The following is a 14,393-nucleotide window of genomic DNA, read 5'->3' on the forward strand; positions in this document are numbered from 1 at the left end:
ACCAATAGCTTTGTGAGGAATAGATAAGGTGAAGAACTTACAGAAATGTATGAATTCTTTTTCTGTATTTTATTATTTCTGTGTCTCCCCTATGACCCATATAATATGTGCAGACTCATATTTACTTGAGCCTTGGCCAGCTAGAAACATATTTACTTAACCTGAGCTGATGACATTTATTGGTATTTGACATTTATCGATATTTAGTCTATTAGCTGGACCACTGTCTACTTGATTAAGCCTGAAGGCCTGACTTTCTGTTTCCTAGAAATCAGAAGATTTCAGGGAAACAGAAACCTTCCATTCCAATCTCCCCAAATAGCAACAACCAATTAGATGCCTTCCCCTCCCTTTCTCAATGTTCTCTTACTTGTGATGTAATTTCTTGTATAAAAGCTATGTATCTTTACTACTTCTTTAGCCCTCCTACTGTGAGCTTTCTCTTTCTTATCTTGCGATGGGATGGCTCATCCTCCGGAGGTTTTCAATAAACAACTTTTCTGCCTTCTACTGAGTGATCTCTGAGTAGTCATTTTGGGTGAGGGTCTTCTACATCTCTCACAGCTTGGTGAGAGTATGAATATCTTCCTACTAGGCATGCCCAAAAGGGCTGATGAGTTAACTCAGATCTTTCTATCTTTTCTTGGGGATGGCCCAAGGAGTCTTACTCATCAGGCTTACTATCAGGAGGAAGCTTTTCTGCTTTCTGCTTTTCTCTGTTTTCCCTGAGCTTTTTGCTGCATATGCCCATGTTTATTTGTTTACTGCATGAGCTAGGCCTGGCATCTGCTCTGCCACTTTCTGCCTCTTCTCTGATTCTTTTTATACCTGTGCCTACTGAGCATCTGTGAGCTTGTCTGCAACTGCAAGAGAGCGTCAGAAAATGAGCCTCTCCCAGTTTTCAGCTTACTTTGTACAAAGTCAAAAGGCTATCAAGCCATTCCTGCAATGGTAGAAAAAAAAATCTTTCTGAGGGAGAGGAGGAAACAGTTGGAATAGAACCCATGCTAGAGGAGGAGAAGAATCATTATGACTCACTGCTAGTAAACAGTTGAGATTTGGATAGAAACAAAATTATTTGGAAATATTTTGACTTAGCTCAGCTATGCACAGAAATATATCTCAGAAGTGACACTGGTAGAGAATAGATAACTCATAGATTGGTGACAAATGCTAGCAACCATACACCTTATCTCTTCTGTCCAGGCTCAGTAAGATTTTTTTCTTTTCATTTTTTAATCTATATATTTCTCAATGTCTCTGTGTTTCTATCCATCTAATCCATCTACCTATCACTTTGTAAAGATTCCAAGAAATAACTATAGCAATCTAGTGTTTGACAAACCCAAAGACCCCAACTTTTGGGATAAGAATTCACTATTTGACAAAAACTTCTGGGAAAACTGGAAATTAGTATGGCAGAAATTAGGCATGGACCCACACTTAACATGGCTTGTCATGTTCCCAGTGTTCTTGCCCCCATTATCTGCCTTTGGTTTCCCTATAAGATTGTATATTCAGATTATGTATTCTGTTTGCAAACCCTAGATAGCTAAAACTCTATATAAGTTCCCTGCCTCGGTTTATGTGCACCGAATGCTTTGAACAAGAGTCCCATGAGGTCAGCAAGCTAAACTCTTCACCATAAAGATTAAAATAATCAATCTCTTGCTTATGTCAGTTTCTCTGGTATTACAGAACAAATGACTAAATTCATTATATTTCCTCCAACAGCATGGCTTTGTCTTAATAGACAGTGAACTCCATGAGGGCAGAAACTGTGTCATATTCAAATGATATAGCTTTCCCAATACCTATAACAATTATTCTGAACACTTTAAGTACTTAGAAAATGTTTAAGACAAATGAATTAAGCCAAATCCCTGAATTTGTTTCTAAACTAGTTTGGTCTTAAGAGCCCCACTGAGGGAGAAAGGAATCATTCCTTTTACACTGGACATAAATGATTCACCATTGGGAAAGAAAATGAAATCTCAAAGCTAAAATCAAGTTAACAGAAACATGGTTTACTAGGGGAAAAGAATACCCATTTTGCTGCTTGAATTTGTTATTTGAAGTGTATTTGTTTATTGTATTTGTCATAACTCTTTAAGCACTACTACAAATATTTGATGAAAAAGACTGAACAAGAAATACCACAGTAAGTTCAAAGGAAAAAGGAAGGAACCAGCTTTCATCAAGGAGATTATGAGCTCAACTGGCAAAACATGTAGATGTGGCAACATTCACAATAGTGCTAAGCTTGACTTTGTGCCTACCAAGAGGTGGGACCAGGAAAGCAACCCCTGATTTTTGGCTATTTCCAGAGGCTCTTTTTCTCTCTTAACAGTACCAAAATGATACCTCTCATGCTTGTCACAAACAAATTGTCCTACTATCATGCTATCTCTTGCCTTCTGGTAAGTATGAAGATAGGAGTTGGAATTAAAAAGAAGATTGAACTAGGCACTAATTTCAGTGAGGAAGGAAAAAGAATTATGGAATTATGGAATTCTTAGTAGTTGACAGCCATCAGAATCTGGACTGAGTAATAAAATTTGGATGGTGTGAACTTCAAAAGAGATGTTGCTGAGTGATAATGGTAGAGAGAAAATCTGGAAGTAGCAATGGGGATCATCTACTTTTCCTCAGTGACCAAGTAGTAGAGATATATGAGGGAAGGAGTTATATTGGAAAACTGGTCAAACAGTCTCTCCTGGACATATATCCTGGACTAGGATATATATCCTGCTGCTCATCCTATCATGAGGCAAGCTTTCTGGTGACTAACAGGATACAACACTGCCTTCCAGGATTTTGAAGGACTAAGAATCTTCTAATCACTTGCCTTCCACAGTGGACCTGTCCCCATCCACTTATCACCTGTTTGGGCTCATTTCTCAAAAGTTAACATAGTTTCACCCCCTATCATTCTCCTTGTTCTTGTAACACTGAGCCTCCATTTGTCAAAGAGCAAACCTCTTGTCTTGTCCCAATTTCGACCTCTCTCAATCCCATCCATCTTAATCCTAAATCCTCAACATCCCATTTTAGATATTCTTGCTCCTTTCCTTTGTGTCATCTAGAATGCCTGATCCATAATTATCAAAGCTCCTCTCATTTTAAATTTCTCTTTTAGATCTTCTGTCTGTAAGCACTCACTAAAACACTGTTTTCTTCTGATAATTCTGATTCTCTGGCCAATCTTCTAATATAATCTTCCCCCTCATATATCTCTACTTTTTGGTCACTGAGGGAAAGTAGATGCTCCCCATTGCTCCTTCCAGACTTTCTCTTACCATGTCACTCAGCAATATCTCTTTTGAAGTTCATACCATCCAAATTTTATTACTCAATCTAGATTGAGTAGTGGCTGTTAACTATTAACTATGGAACTATTAACTATTAACATGGAATTCTTTTCCTCTTCTCACTGCATTAGTACTTAGTTCACAATCTTCTTTTTGATTCTAACTCCTGTCCTCATACTAGAAGCTTTCAAAATATATCTGATACCCTTAATACCCTAATTATTTATTTCCCCAAACACCTTAGTTTTCATTATTTACTCTTCTGTTCAACCTCAGCTACATACAAGGATGGTAATAACTATAATCTTGACATTACAATACATGTTTCACTTCCATGTATATTGACCCCCAAATCCCTTTATTTGATCATCCCATTATTACATACTCTTTATTATTCCTGATTGACTTATTTATTTATTTTTTGCTGAGGCAATTGGGGCTAAGTGACTTTCCCAGAGTCACATAGCCAGGAAGTGTTAAGTGTCTGAGACCAGATTTGAACTCAGGTCCTCCTGACTTCAGGGCTGGTGCTCTATCCACTGCTCTACCTAGCTGCTCCTCTGATTCTTTTCTTCATCTTTAGTATGAACACCAATAAATCCATCTCTCAGTAGATTCCCAGGCTATTATCCTTGTTCTGGCAATAGCCTTCTCAATCTTGACCCTTTAGTAATCCCCTTTTACTTTACAATATCCTCTATTCTTAAATGTCTTCCCCTTTGGTTATCACATTTTTTCAACCCTCAATCCAATATTACTCTTTGCTCTTATGATACTGAATGGAGTTAGAGAAAATCATGAAACTACTAAATAGACATCTCTATCTAATCTCAACTGGACCGTTACTGCAAGGTAATCATTTACTTCTGCCTAATTGGTTATCTCTCTAACTCACTATAATGGCTCTCCCAACCCTTCCTTTTTGTTTTTAACCCTCCCATGGAGCCCTTTCAGTTGCCTCTCCTAGGTGAGGATTTCACTTTTAAGTTCATCAAAAAAAATTGAAGCCATTCATCAAGACTTTCTTCTTCTCTTTTCTCCATCTTATATCTCCCAACATCACTACTCACTATCTTTTACCTTAGTTAGAATGCAAGCTTCTTGATGACAAATTGTTATTGTTTTTTATCTGTATCCTATTGCTTAGAAAAATGCTTGTCACATAATAAGCCTTAATGAATGTTTGAATGATTGAGCAAAATAAGTCACCACATAAGGCAGAATGAGAGAGAAAGCCTCTACATATCTAGAACTAGAGTCATAAGTAAGGATTCTTTCCCATGGGGCAAATTCACTGATAAGGTTGGTTGGTGTTAAGCATAGTTGAACAGTTGAACATAGATAGTAAGTTATATTATGTGGACTTGTCCCATCCTAATTAGAATTTGGTCCAGGGTCCTATTCACTTACCAATTCCTTCTTTTTCATGCATTCCATGAGTATTATGAAAAGATGCTGAGCTTGAGTTCGAGTATAGGTGAATGTTTTCTGGATGGTAACTAGTAATTGATCCCTCAAAGACTCATTAATGAGGCTGAAAAGCAAAAGAAATATAAAAATATACATATGACATAGGCTTAACATCAAATTCATGACTATACAAAGAATTAAAAGATCAGCTACTTTTTTCAAGGAAGGAGAAAAATATAAATTTGGAGAAGGACAGTAATGAGAAAACCAAATTTGTTCAGTGGAAAATGATGTACTGTCTTTGAAGTAACAATTTTTTAACTTTGAGATTTGATTTCAAATCCAGACTGTCCATGGGTTGACAGAAAAGCGTTTCTGGTTTCCAGTTATGAAGATTTCTAAATTAAAATATGCATAAGGATTTTCCATTTAGATTTTGATTTTAACTGGAATCTTTGTTTGAGTGGAACATGCCAGTGTGTCAACTGGGTTAGGAAAACTCGTTTTGTTTCTGTTTTTGTTTTTTAAACTCATAATGCTTATGTCTAATAAGAATCTTTTGGTAATAGAATAGTGCCTAAAGTTATTTAAATGAAGAACAAAGATGTTTCTCAGACAGGTCCTTGGCAAAATTGTTTATATAAAATTTTAAATATGGGATCTATAAGTTTCTTTTTTTTATTATAACTATTACATTGAATTAATTTTCTTTGTAATCCTGTGTATTTTATTTTGTGCATTAGCAAAATTATTTTGTAAAGAGGTCATCAGCATGCCAAAGCAGGCATTTACAAACTCCTGGTTTAGAAAGATATTTGACTTGTCTCCCCATCTTCACATCCTTTACTGTTTCCTCTTTTGTCTTTTCTATACAACTTTAGCAACATGCCTCTCTCCCCTAAGGTGTCCACATCCTTTCTTTAGCTTTTTGAAACTACCAGGAAAAGATTCTGACAAAAGTAAAATTAATGGATAAGTTAACTAATGTTTAGGTCTTCCTGGAATAGTGCTTTTTAAGCTTTATCACTAATTATGAAATAGGATGACAGGTCTTTTCCCCAAGATGGCACAGAAAGTAAAACAGCTGACCTCTCCAAGATAGAAACCATCTGATGGGCATTGAATATTAAAAAGGCTGTGCTGAAGAGAGGACAAAGGGAAAAAAAGGAAATCTTAACATCTCTAACCTTCCAATAATCCAAGATACTTCTAAGACACTTAGCCCAAGGATACTTGGAAAAATATCCCTAGGATAAATAAGATTGATTGCTATGCTATCAAGTTTCCGTTGGTCCCTGAGTCTGTTATAAAATAAACTCAGAACACCACCATCCTGGTATACATGGTAGATATCAAGGCCAACAAAAATCAGAACAAACAGATTATAAAGAACTTTATGATATAGAGGTGGCCAGTTATCACCATGATGGGGAGAAGAAAACATATGTCCAACTTGCTAACAAAACTGGAATCATTTAAATTATGGCTTGTAATGAACTTTTACTAAATTTCTAGAAATAAAAATCTGGTCCATGAGAAGGTTTCTTGTTATTTGTTTTTTTAAATGTTTTCTTTTTAACTTAAGTCACTTTTAGATTTCTTTGCTTTTTTTTTTTTTTTAAGGGAAGAAACACAAGAAGATGTAAATACATTATCCACATAAAACAAGTTAAATACTATAAATCCCCTTCTACAGTATCCTGGTAGCTTGCTTACACCTACCTATCAGGTGGCTACCAAGAAGGAGCATGAATGTAGAGGCAAAGCCTTGGACTAGGAATTGAGAAAGCCAGACTTCTAATCTCACTTCAGGTTGTGAGTTCCTTGAGATCTTGGACTATTCAGTTCCTTTCTTCTTACCTCTAGTGCTTAGCACAATAACTGACACTATGTAGTTGCATATTAATAAATGTCTGTTGACTAACTGGCAAATCACTTAACCTGACTTAGCCTCAGTTCCCTCATCTATAAAATGGGGATTAGTAGTGCATCATGATATATAAAGTTTTCACTTTAGAGTACATAAAGAACTAAATCCAAGTCCTATCTATGACACATATTGACTAGTGACCCTGCACAAGTCCCTGGATCTTGGCTTCCTCATCACTAAAAGGAGATTAGGAAATTGGTCTCTGGCATTCCATTCAAGTAGGATTTATGACCTTATGAGCCTTGTACCAAGCTTCCAACTTCATACATTTATGATTGTAATATTTTACAAATCTTGAATGCAAATGACTCTGGAGAACTTTGTACTCATACTGTCATACTTTTTATGAAATATTTCTGATTATCCACTTAGGATAGCTATTTTTGCATGCACACTTTAAAATTTTTACTTTCTCAAAATTTCTTTTCCTTTGTCATTCTGCTTAACCATGAGAATGATAGAATGGTAGATGCCCCCAGAGACCTTAGAGAAAATCTAATTCAACCTCCAAATGTTGCAGATGAGGAATCTGAAACCCAGATTTATTTAAACAGGAAGTTCATGGCAGATGCAGGTCCAAGACAGTGACTCCTATTTCCATGCTCTTTTTTCTTCACAATTGTTATTGATTGCCCGTTTCTTTCTTTGTAAAACAAAAATTGGGAAGATCAAAACAAAGCTCCCAAAGGTGGTTCAATAGAGAAGGGTCAAGATCTGAGTTCATCCTGGCTTCAGACAATGACTGTTTGTGTGACCCTAGGCAAATTACTTAATCTCTGCCTCAAGCAGTTTGAACTTGTTGAGTGAAGGCATTACAAAAGGTCCAGAGACTAGGATGCTCTGCCCACTGTGCCATTAGTCAGGTACTTATTCAATTCAACCAGGCCTTTGTTTTTGTCAAATCTATCAAAGATTATATTCAAAGATGGACACTAGTTAATAGTAATTTTCTATGTATTTGTAATTTTCTATGTATTTACTTCCCTTTCCTTGTATGGAGCACTATCTATGTTTAACCTAAGTGAATGTTTAGATAATGTCTATCTAGCTCACAGAGTAAGGAGAGTACAAACTTTTATGCACCGAAGCTCATTCTCCCTGTTGATTCTTCAAAACTATTTATGAGTCCAAGCAGAATTAGAAAGGATTGTAGAAACCAATATCCTTATTTTAAGAAGAAGAAAGTGAAAACTAATGAGCAAGTGACTTGTCTTCAACATATATATGTATATCACACATGCTTCTCTAATATCTATTTATATAGATATGCTATATATATTTATGTATACATAAACATATACATACATACATGCATGCACACTTATACATACACACACCATATAACTATATTTCCAAATAATAGTAAATTTTTTATATTCTATTGCATTATATTATAATATTTCGGGAAACTAGGTAGTAGGGTGGATAGAGTCTAGAGTCAGAAAATTCACAGTTCAAATTTGTCCTGAGACACTTTCTAGCTGTATTATCTAGGGCAAATCACTTAACCTTATTTGTTTCAGTTTCCTCATGTACAAAATGAGCTAGAGAAGGAAATAGCAAATCTCTCTAGTATGTTGGCCAAGAAAATCTCAAATGGAATCATGAAGAATAAGACATGAGCAGAATTACTGAACAACAAATATTGTATTGTTCAGACTAGCTCATTGGAGGATCTTGGTACCAGCCCAAGTCTTTGATCTTAGACGAGAAGTGAAGAGGCAGGACTCACATGGATGGTCAAACATGGAGTTCATGTATTCCAAATTCTTTCACCCTTATATAACCTAATACCTTTACATAACTATAGCACACTGTGCATGTGAGACCACTTAAGCAATTTGCTATTGTGTGTAAATGTCTCTTTGCCACTTAGTATTCTCTGCTTTAATTATAACACAAGTTGTCACTGCCCCCTGACTTCTCAGGAATGCTGAGAGCCCTTAGTGGGGCATGGGGAGTCAAACTAGACACTGTCAGCAGAGTTTCTTTTACGGGACTAAAGAGTCTTATACCTCATCCAGGGTTCTCCACTATCTGTAACCCTCTACACTATATTATTCTTTTAGCAGGGGATCATGGTAGGGAATAGCTCTGTGATTTCATCCAAGTAATATAAGGAATTCCCAGATGAAGAACTCCTTACTTAATGGAATCTCCCCTTCAATTCTTAGAGACCTGTTTAGATAATTGAAAGATTAAAAGATTTACTTAGGGATCATCACAGGCTACTTTGTATCAGAGCTGGAACTTGAATTCTCTTTCTTCACTACATCATTTTGCCCCTTGATATAATTTTACTATATCATGTTACATTTCTCCATTAGAATGTGAACTTTTTGATAGGAGAGGTGATTTCATTCATTGTATTTGTCTCCCCAAATGTCTAGCATTTAACATCATGCCTATTGATAGTCTGATACTGTGAAAGCTCCCATGTAAAACGCATATCATATTTTTATTGAAATGACTTAAGCATTTGGGATTGGAGGAGAGACACTTCTTAAAGCATGGAATCTCAAAATGTTTTAAATTTGTATGCTTCTTTGGGAAAATTGTCTGTGCTATCCAATTTTTTTTTCATATTTGTCATTTAAAATATCTGTGAAACAGGAGGGCATTGGACTACATCAATGAGTAACAAATGATAAGAGCAGAGTGAAGAGTCTTAACAGGACTGCCAAGGCTACATGAATGATGGTGCTCCAAAAAGCATTGTGTTGTTAGAGAGCAAGAACCAACAGATTGCTCCTACTAGTTATATCCCCTGGCTTTGGGAGAAGGGATTGAACCAGAGCATTATCACACAGTATCTGCATGTAATTACTAGTCAGATCATAGAAAGAAGTTCACATGTCCAAAATGACATAAAACAAAGACAGACATAATGAGAATGAGGCAGCACATTTGCCTTGATTCTTTCAATATCTTTTTTAAAAATGAGAATCTATAACTCCTGTACCAACCTAAATGTATGTGCTACAGAAAGATGCTTTTATTAAGATGAATAAGGAGAAAGTAGAGTCTTTTAGACTGATAGGATCAGGAATTTGGAACTGGAGGTAACCTCAGAGGCCATAAAGTCTACTTATACTGTCTCTGTCTCTCTCTCTATATCTATACATATCTATCTATTTATCTATATCTATATGTATCTCTCTTCTCAGATTATATATAAATGTCTTTATCGATGAAGAAATTGAGACTGAGAGAATTTGTATGTCCTTATGGATTGAGTGGAATGAGGACATTCTAGCCCCAACATTTTCTTTTATAGATGATAAAACCAAGGCTATGTTTTTTATATGTTCCACAGTCCTAAAACTCAAGACTTCAATTCCAAATTCACATGAGTGAGGAAGAAATGAAGTGAGAGAAAGGAAACAGGGACAGTGCAAACTTTTGTGAGATGAAGATCATTTTTATTGTTGATATTTCAGAACTATTTGCAAGGTCAATTAAAACTAGAAGGGACTATAGAAATTAAACAGTCCAACCCCCTCACTCTATAAATGAGGAAACTCTGAAGTAATGAAGCAAAGGATTTGTCTTCCTCAAATCAGTCTCACCTTCATGTAAGCAATCAGTTGCCATTTTGCCATTTCCACCTCTATCACATCTCTCACATTTAATATTTTCTTTTTTATTCACACAATTATTTCCACTTTTCTAACTGTTGCAATGGCCTCCCAGTTCAAATTCCTCCCTATTCCATTATGTCCTTCATATATTTGACCAAAGTAGCAAATACTTAAGAGGCAGATGGTTGGCACAGTGTGTAGAGTGCTGGTCCTGGAGTCAGGAAGACGAGGTCAAATCCAGCCATTTTTAGACACTTTTTATTGTGTGACCCTAAGTAAACCAGGTAAGCATTGATGGTATCAGAATCTTCTGTAAAATGAGCATAGTTGGCTAAATTCCATTATGGAATTTCCTTATTCAATAAACACCAGTGACTCTCTTTTGGCTCTAGGATAAATTTAAACTCCTGTTTGGTTTGTAAAGCCCTTTCTATGGGGCTACAATCTATGTTTCCAATTTTTCTGTATATTATTCTCTTTCATTCATCTTAAGGTCTACTTAAACTATCCTTCATGCTCTTTCTCATATATGATAGACATTCCATCTCTCATCTCTGTATCTTTGCCTTAGCTGTCCCCATGCCTACAATCTACTCCATCATTTCCAGTTCATGGAATCCCTCCCTTTTTCTTCATGATTCATCTTAAGTATCGCTTTCAGTGTTACTCTCCTTAACTTATATTTATTGACTTCTGAGTTTATTTATATTTATTCTCAGTATCTTCAAATATTTGTATATCATTTCTCCTGATAGAATGCTTCTTGAGAGTATACATTATTTCATTCTTTGTATTTGTATCTCCAGGAAATACCTAGGTTGGCACACAGTAGGTACTTAATATGTGCTTACTACTAGAATGATCGTTCAGGGTAATACAGGTACTACTCTATGTACCATGCATCATTATTCCCTACTCTACCTACTCTTTAACTTATTTGGTAATACATCCTATTTTTAATTCACTGTATATTCACTCTTTGTAATAAATACATTTTTTATTCATAGCTTTTATTTTTACATCTCTTTAATTTCTCCCTGTATTTGTCTCCCATGTAGAAAGCCATTCTATAAAGAAAAAGAGGTTAAGCATTTGTATATTTCCTACTGCCTATAAGGCACTATGCTAGGAGCTTACAAATATTGTCTCATATAACAAAGAACTTGTTTTTAAAGAAAAAAATGATGAAGAAGAGGAAAACATATTATTCTTTACTCTGGAATTGGGAAATTCCCTAAGATCTAGGGAAATTCATTTCTTCTTCCCACTTCTACTGCTTATTATTTTTCTCATTTGGACTGAGATAATTAGAAATCAGTAGATATTGAAACATCCATTTTTAGTTTCCCTTTTGGGGCCACTTACATTAGCACTTAAAAGTTGCTTAACACCAGAAACCAATAATCATATTATTTATAGTTTCAGCTCTTGAAGGGAAGGATTGGGGGGGAGGGGTTGATATAATCATGTCTAATGACTGTAACTATTAATTTGTTGTTCTGTATGTTGTATTGTTATTCCTAGCCTACCTCTAATTAGAGAGCTTGGTAATTTAGGAAATGTAACCTTTGGAGTGTGAAAAGTTGCATACTACCACATTTGTTTCTTCATTGGAATAGGTCTGGAATTTATTAGATGAGTCACAATGCTATTTTTTTTTAAATAGGCCAATGTTCATCAAATACTAAGTATAACTGACAGTATTGAATATATTTGGAATTTGTGTTCTGATCTAGCATAGACAACATCAACATCATCATCCTAACTTATATACCAGTAGAATGATTTCTCTCCCCCTCTCAAGTGAAAAAAATAGATAAATGTGTTTACAGTTTAGAGAGAACCTATGGGTTCTCTTACTAGTGAGCAAATAAAAAACCAGGCTGAGGTTAATGGCTTTAGAGCCAAGAAGGGAAAAAAACAGCCAGCTCTCTTTTATCTTATACAGTTATCATCAGAGAAACCTGTGGGTTGTCTTTAAGCATTGAGATTCATTAATAACAACTTACTTTGGTATGAGTAGTCCATCTTCTTCTGGGGAGTATCAAAGTGCTTTAAAGAAAAGTAATTAAACCTTGCCTTCATTGGCATGGAGAGTTCTCTGTGCCAATGAAATCATAGATGTAGTCCTTTCTTGAAATTAAATTAGACATTTGATTGAGGACAATGGAAAGTTTTGATTTTTCCATCAATAAAGGTTGTTACTTGCTTTGCCTATGATAGTCTTAAAAGAACCTAAACCATTCATTTATTTTGATCTTATTTGTATTTTCAGTTTCACATTCTTTCGCTCCTTCACTTTCTCCTCTATTCACTGGGTAGTCAAGAAATATGATACTTATTATATTGCAACTTACAGTTTTAATAAAATTGCCCTAGGTATATATAAACATTAAGTGATTGGTCAGGGACATAAAGTCAGTGTGTTAGAGAGGCAAGTTTTGAATCCAGGTCTTCCTTTGATGCAGTCTTTTACCCATTAAGTCATGTTGTCTCTATGATATATATTGATCACTAAGTAGAAAAGGAAGACTCAAAAAGGTTGTTAAACTTATCCACATCCATTCATCATTTAAATAGTAATTCTCACTTTCCTCCTTAGAAAATGTGTCAGTTAGATATGAGACAAAAACAGAATAACATATAAATGAATATAATAGTAAGTCATATGACTCCTTTGGAGAGGAAATGAAGAACACTTAGAACTGAAAATCAATGACATCCACGGCAGCAACCTAAGAGACAATGCATTTGCTTGTTGTGAAGGAATAATGTTTAATGGTACTGTTTAAGGTAGAATGACTCAGTCTATAGAGTTAGGATCTTACTTAGGATCAGAAAGACCTCTGTTCAGATCTGCCCTATGACACGGACTTTTCTATTGTTAATTGTTCAGCAGTTTTAATCATATCTGACTCTTTAGGACCCCATCTGGGGTTTTCTTGGTAAAGATTTACTTTTACATTTTTTCATTTCCTTTTCCCATTTACCATTTCCTTGTCTAGCTCATTTTACAGATGAGGAAACTGAGACAAACAAGGTTAAATAACTTGGCCAGGGTCACTCATCTAGTGTCTGAGGCTAGATTTGAACTCATGAAGATAGTCTTACTGATTCTAAGTCTACTGCTCTATCTACAATGCCACCTAGCTGCTTTGAGCTGATTTGAGAATCCTAAATGGGTTTTGCCATTTGACTAGGGCTAAATATCACCATCACTGCCTGCTAAATGGATCACTGACTAGAATTTAAAAGTCATTAGTGATTTGAAAATTAGTCTAGAGTCTTTGTTATTAAACAGGCAGAGGAGATTCAGGAACCCTGTTATAGTGAAATAATGTGAAGAAGATGTCTTTCATGTGCCTAATAAGTAATTACTCTGGATTGTGGCTGCAAGTCATCTTATACTGATTTATAGTAAAAGGCATCTGTGAACTTTTGTTAGTAATTTCATTATAATTTCTTTCCTTTATAATACATTTTATTTTATGCTTTTAAAACATTATTTTGAAAGAGACACATAAGCTTCACCATACTGCCAAAGGAGTGTACATACAGAAAAAAAATTTAGAGTCACTTATACTAGAACAAGGAGGGTCATCTAATTGAACTTTTTTATTTTGTTGATGAGGAAATTGAGACTCTTGGAAAAAGTTTAAATGACTTTTGTAAGGTCATACAAACAGTAAATAGTACACTTAGGATTTGAACTCAGGTCCTGATTCCAAAACCAGCCTTTTATTACTGTTTTATACAATTAATTAATAAAACAGTGACACTCTATCCAATATATTTCCTCCAAATAAGAATTTAATCAGTCAGCCTTATAAATGAAAATTATAATCATGAAATTCTTTTTAGTCAGTGAAATCTTCACTTAAATATGTTTATGAATGTAATCCTTTTTTATTCCCTTAGCCGTCTCAATTTGCTCATGCTATTTGATAAAGTAAATAACATCTATGAAGTAATCTGTGTTCCATATTTTTGAAGTAAGAGAACAGCAGTAGACTGTGGATTCTGGAAATGATGGGGTCAAGAGATCAGCAAACTTTACTTGGACTGCTTTGTAGAAGTTGCCCAATTTCTTCTAAGTTGCTCATCCTTTTTACTACTTAAGGAACAATTGGTTTTTACTCAATTTTGGAGATGGAAGGAATA

General features: G+C 35.1%; 1 protein-coding gene across 1 annotated transcript in view; it reads right to left on the minus strand.

Moving 5' to 3' along the window:
* The window catches only part of TRPM3 (transient receptor potential cation channel subfamily M member 3), a 700,360-nt gene that overhangs the window by 202,773 nt on the left and 483,194 nt on the right, over positions 1-14,393 (minus strand). Inside the window, exon 8 of the mRNA XM_051962081.1 lies at positions 4,722-4,845. Coding sequence (XP_051818041.1) covers positions 4,722-4,845 — 124 coding nt within the window. The remainder of the gene's footprint in view (positions 1-4,721; positions 4,846-14,393) is intronic.

Source organism: Antechinus flavipes, chromosome 1 (assembly GCF_016432865.1).
Source record: "Antechinus flavipes isolate AdamAnt ecotype Samford, QLD, Australia chromosome 1, AdamAnt_v2, whole genome shotgun sequence".
In the NCBI taxonomy this organism is placed as follows: Eukaryota; Metazoa; Chordata; class Mammalia; order Dasyuromorphia; family Dasyuridae; genus Antechinus; species Antechinus flavipes.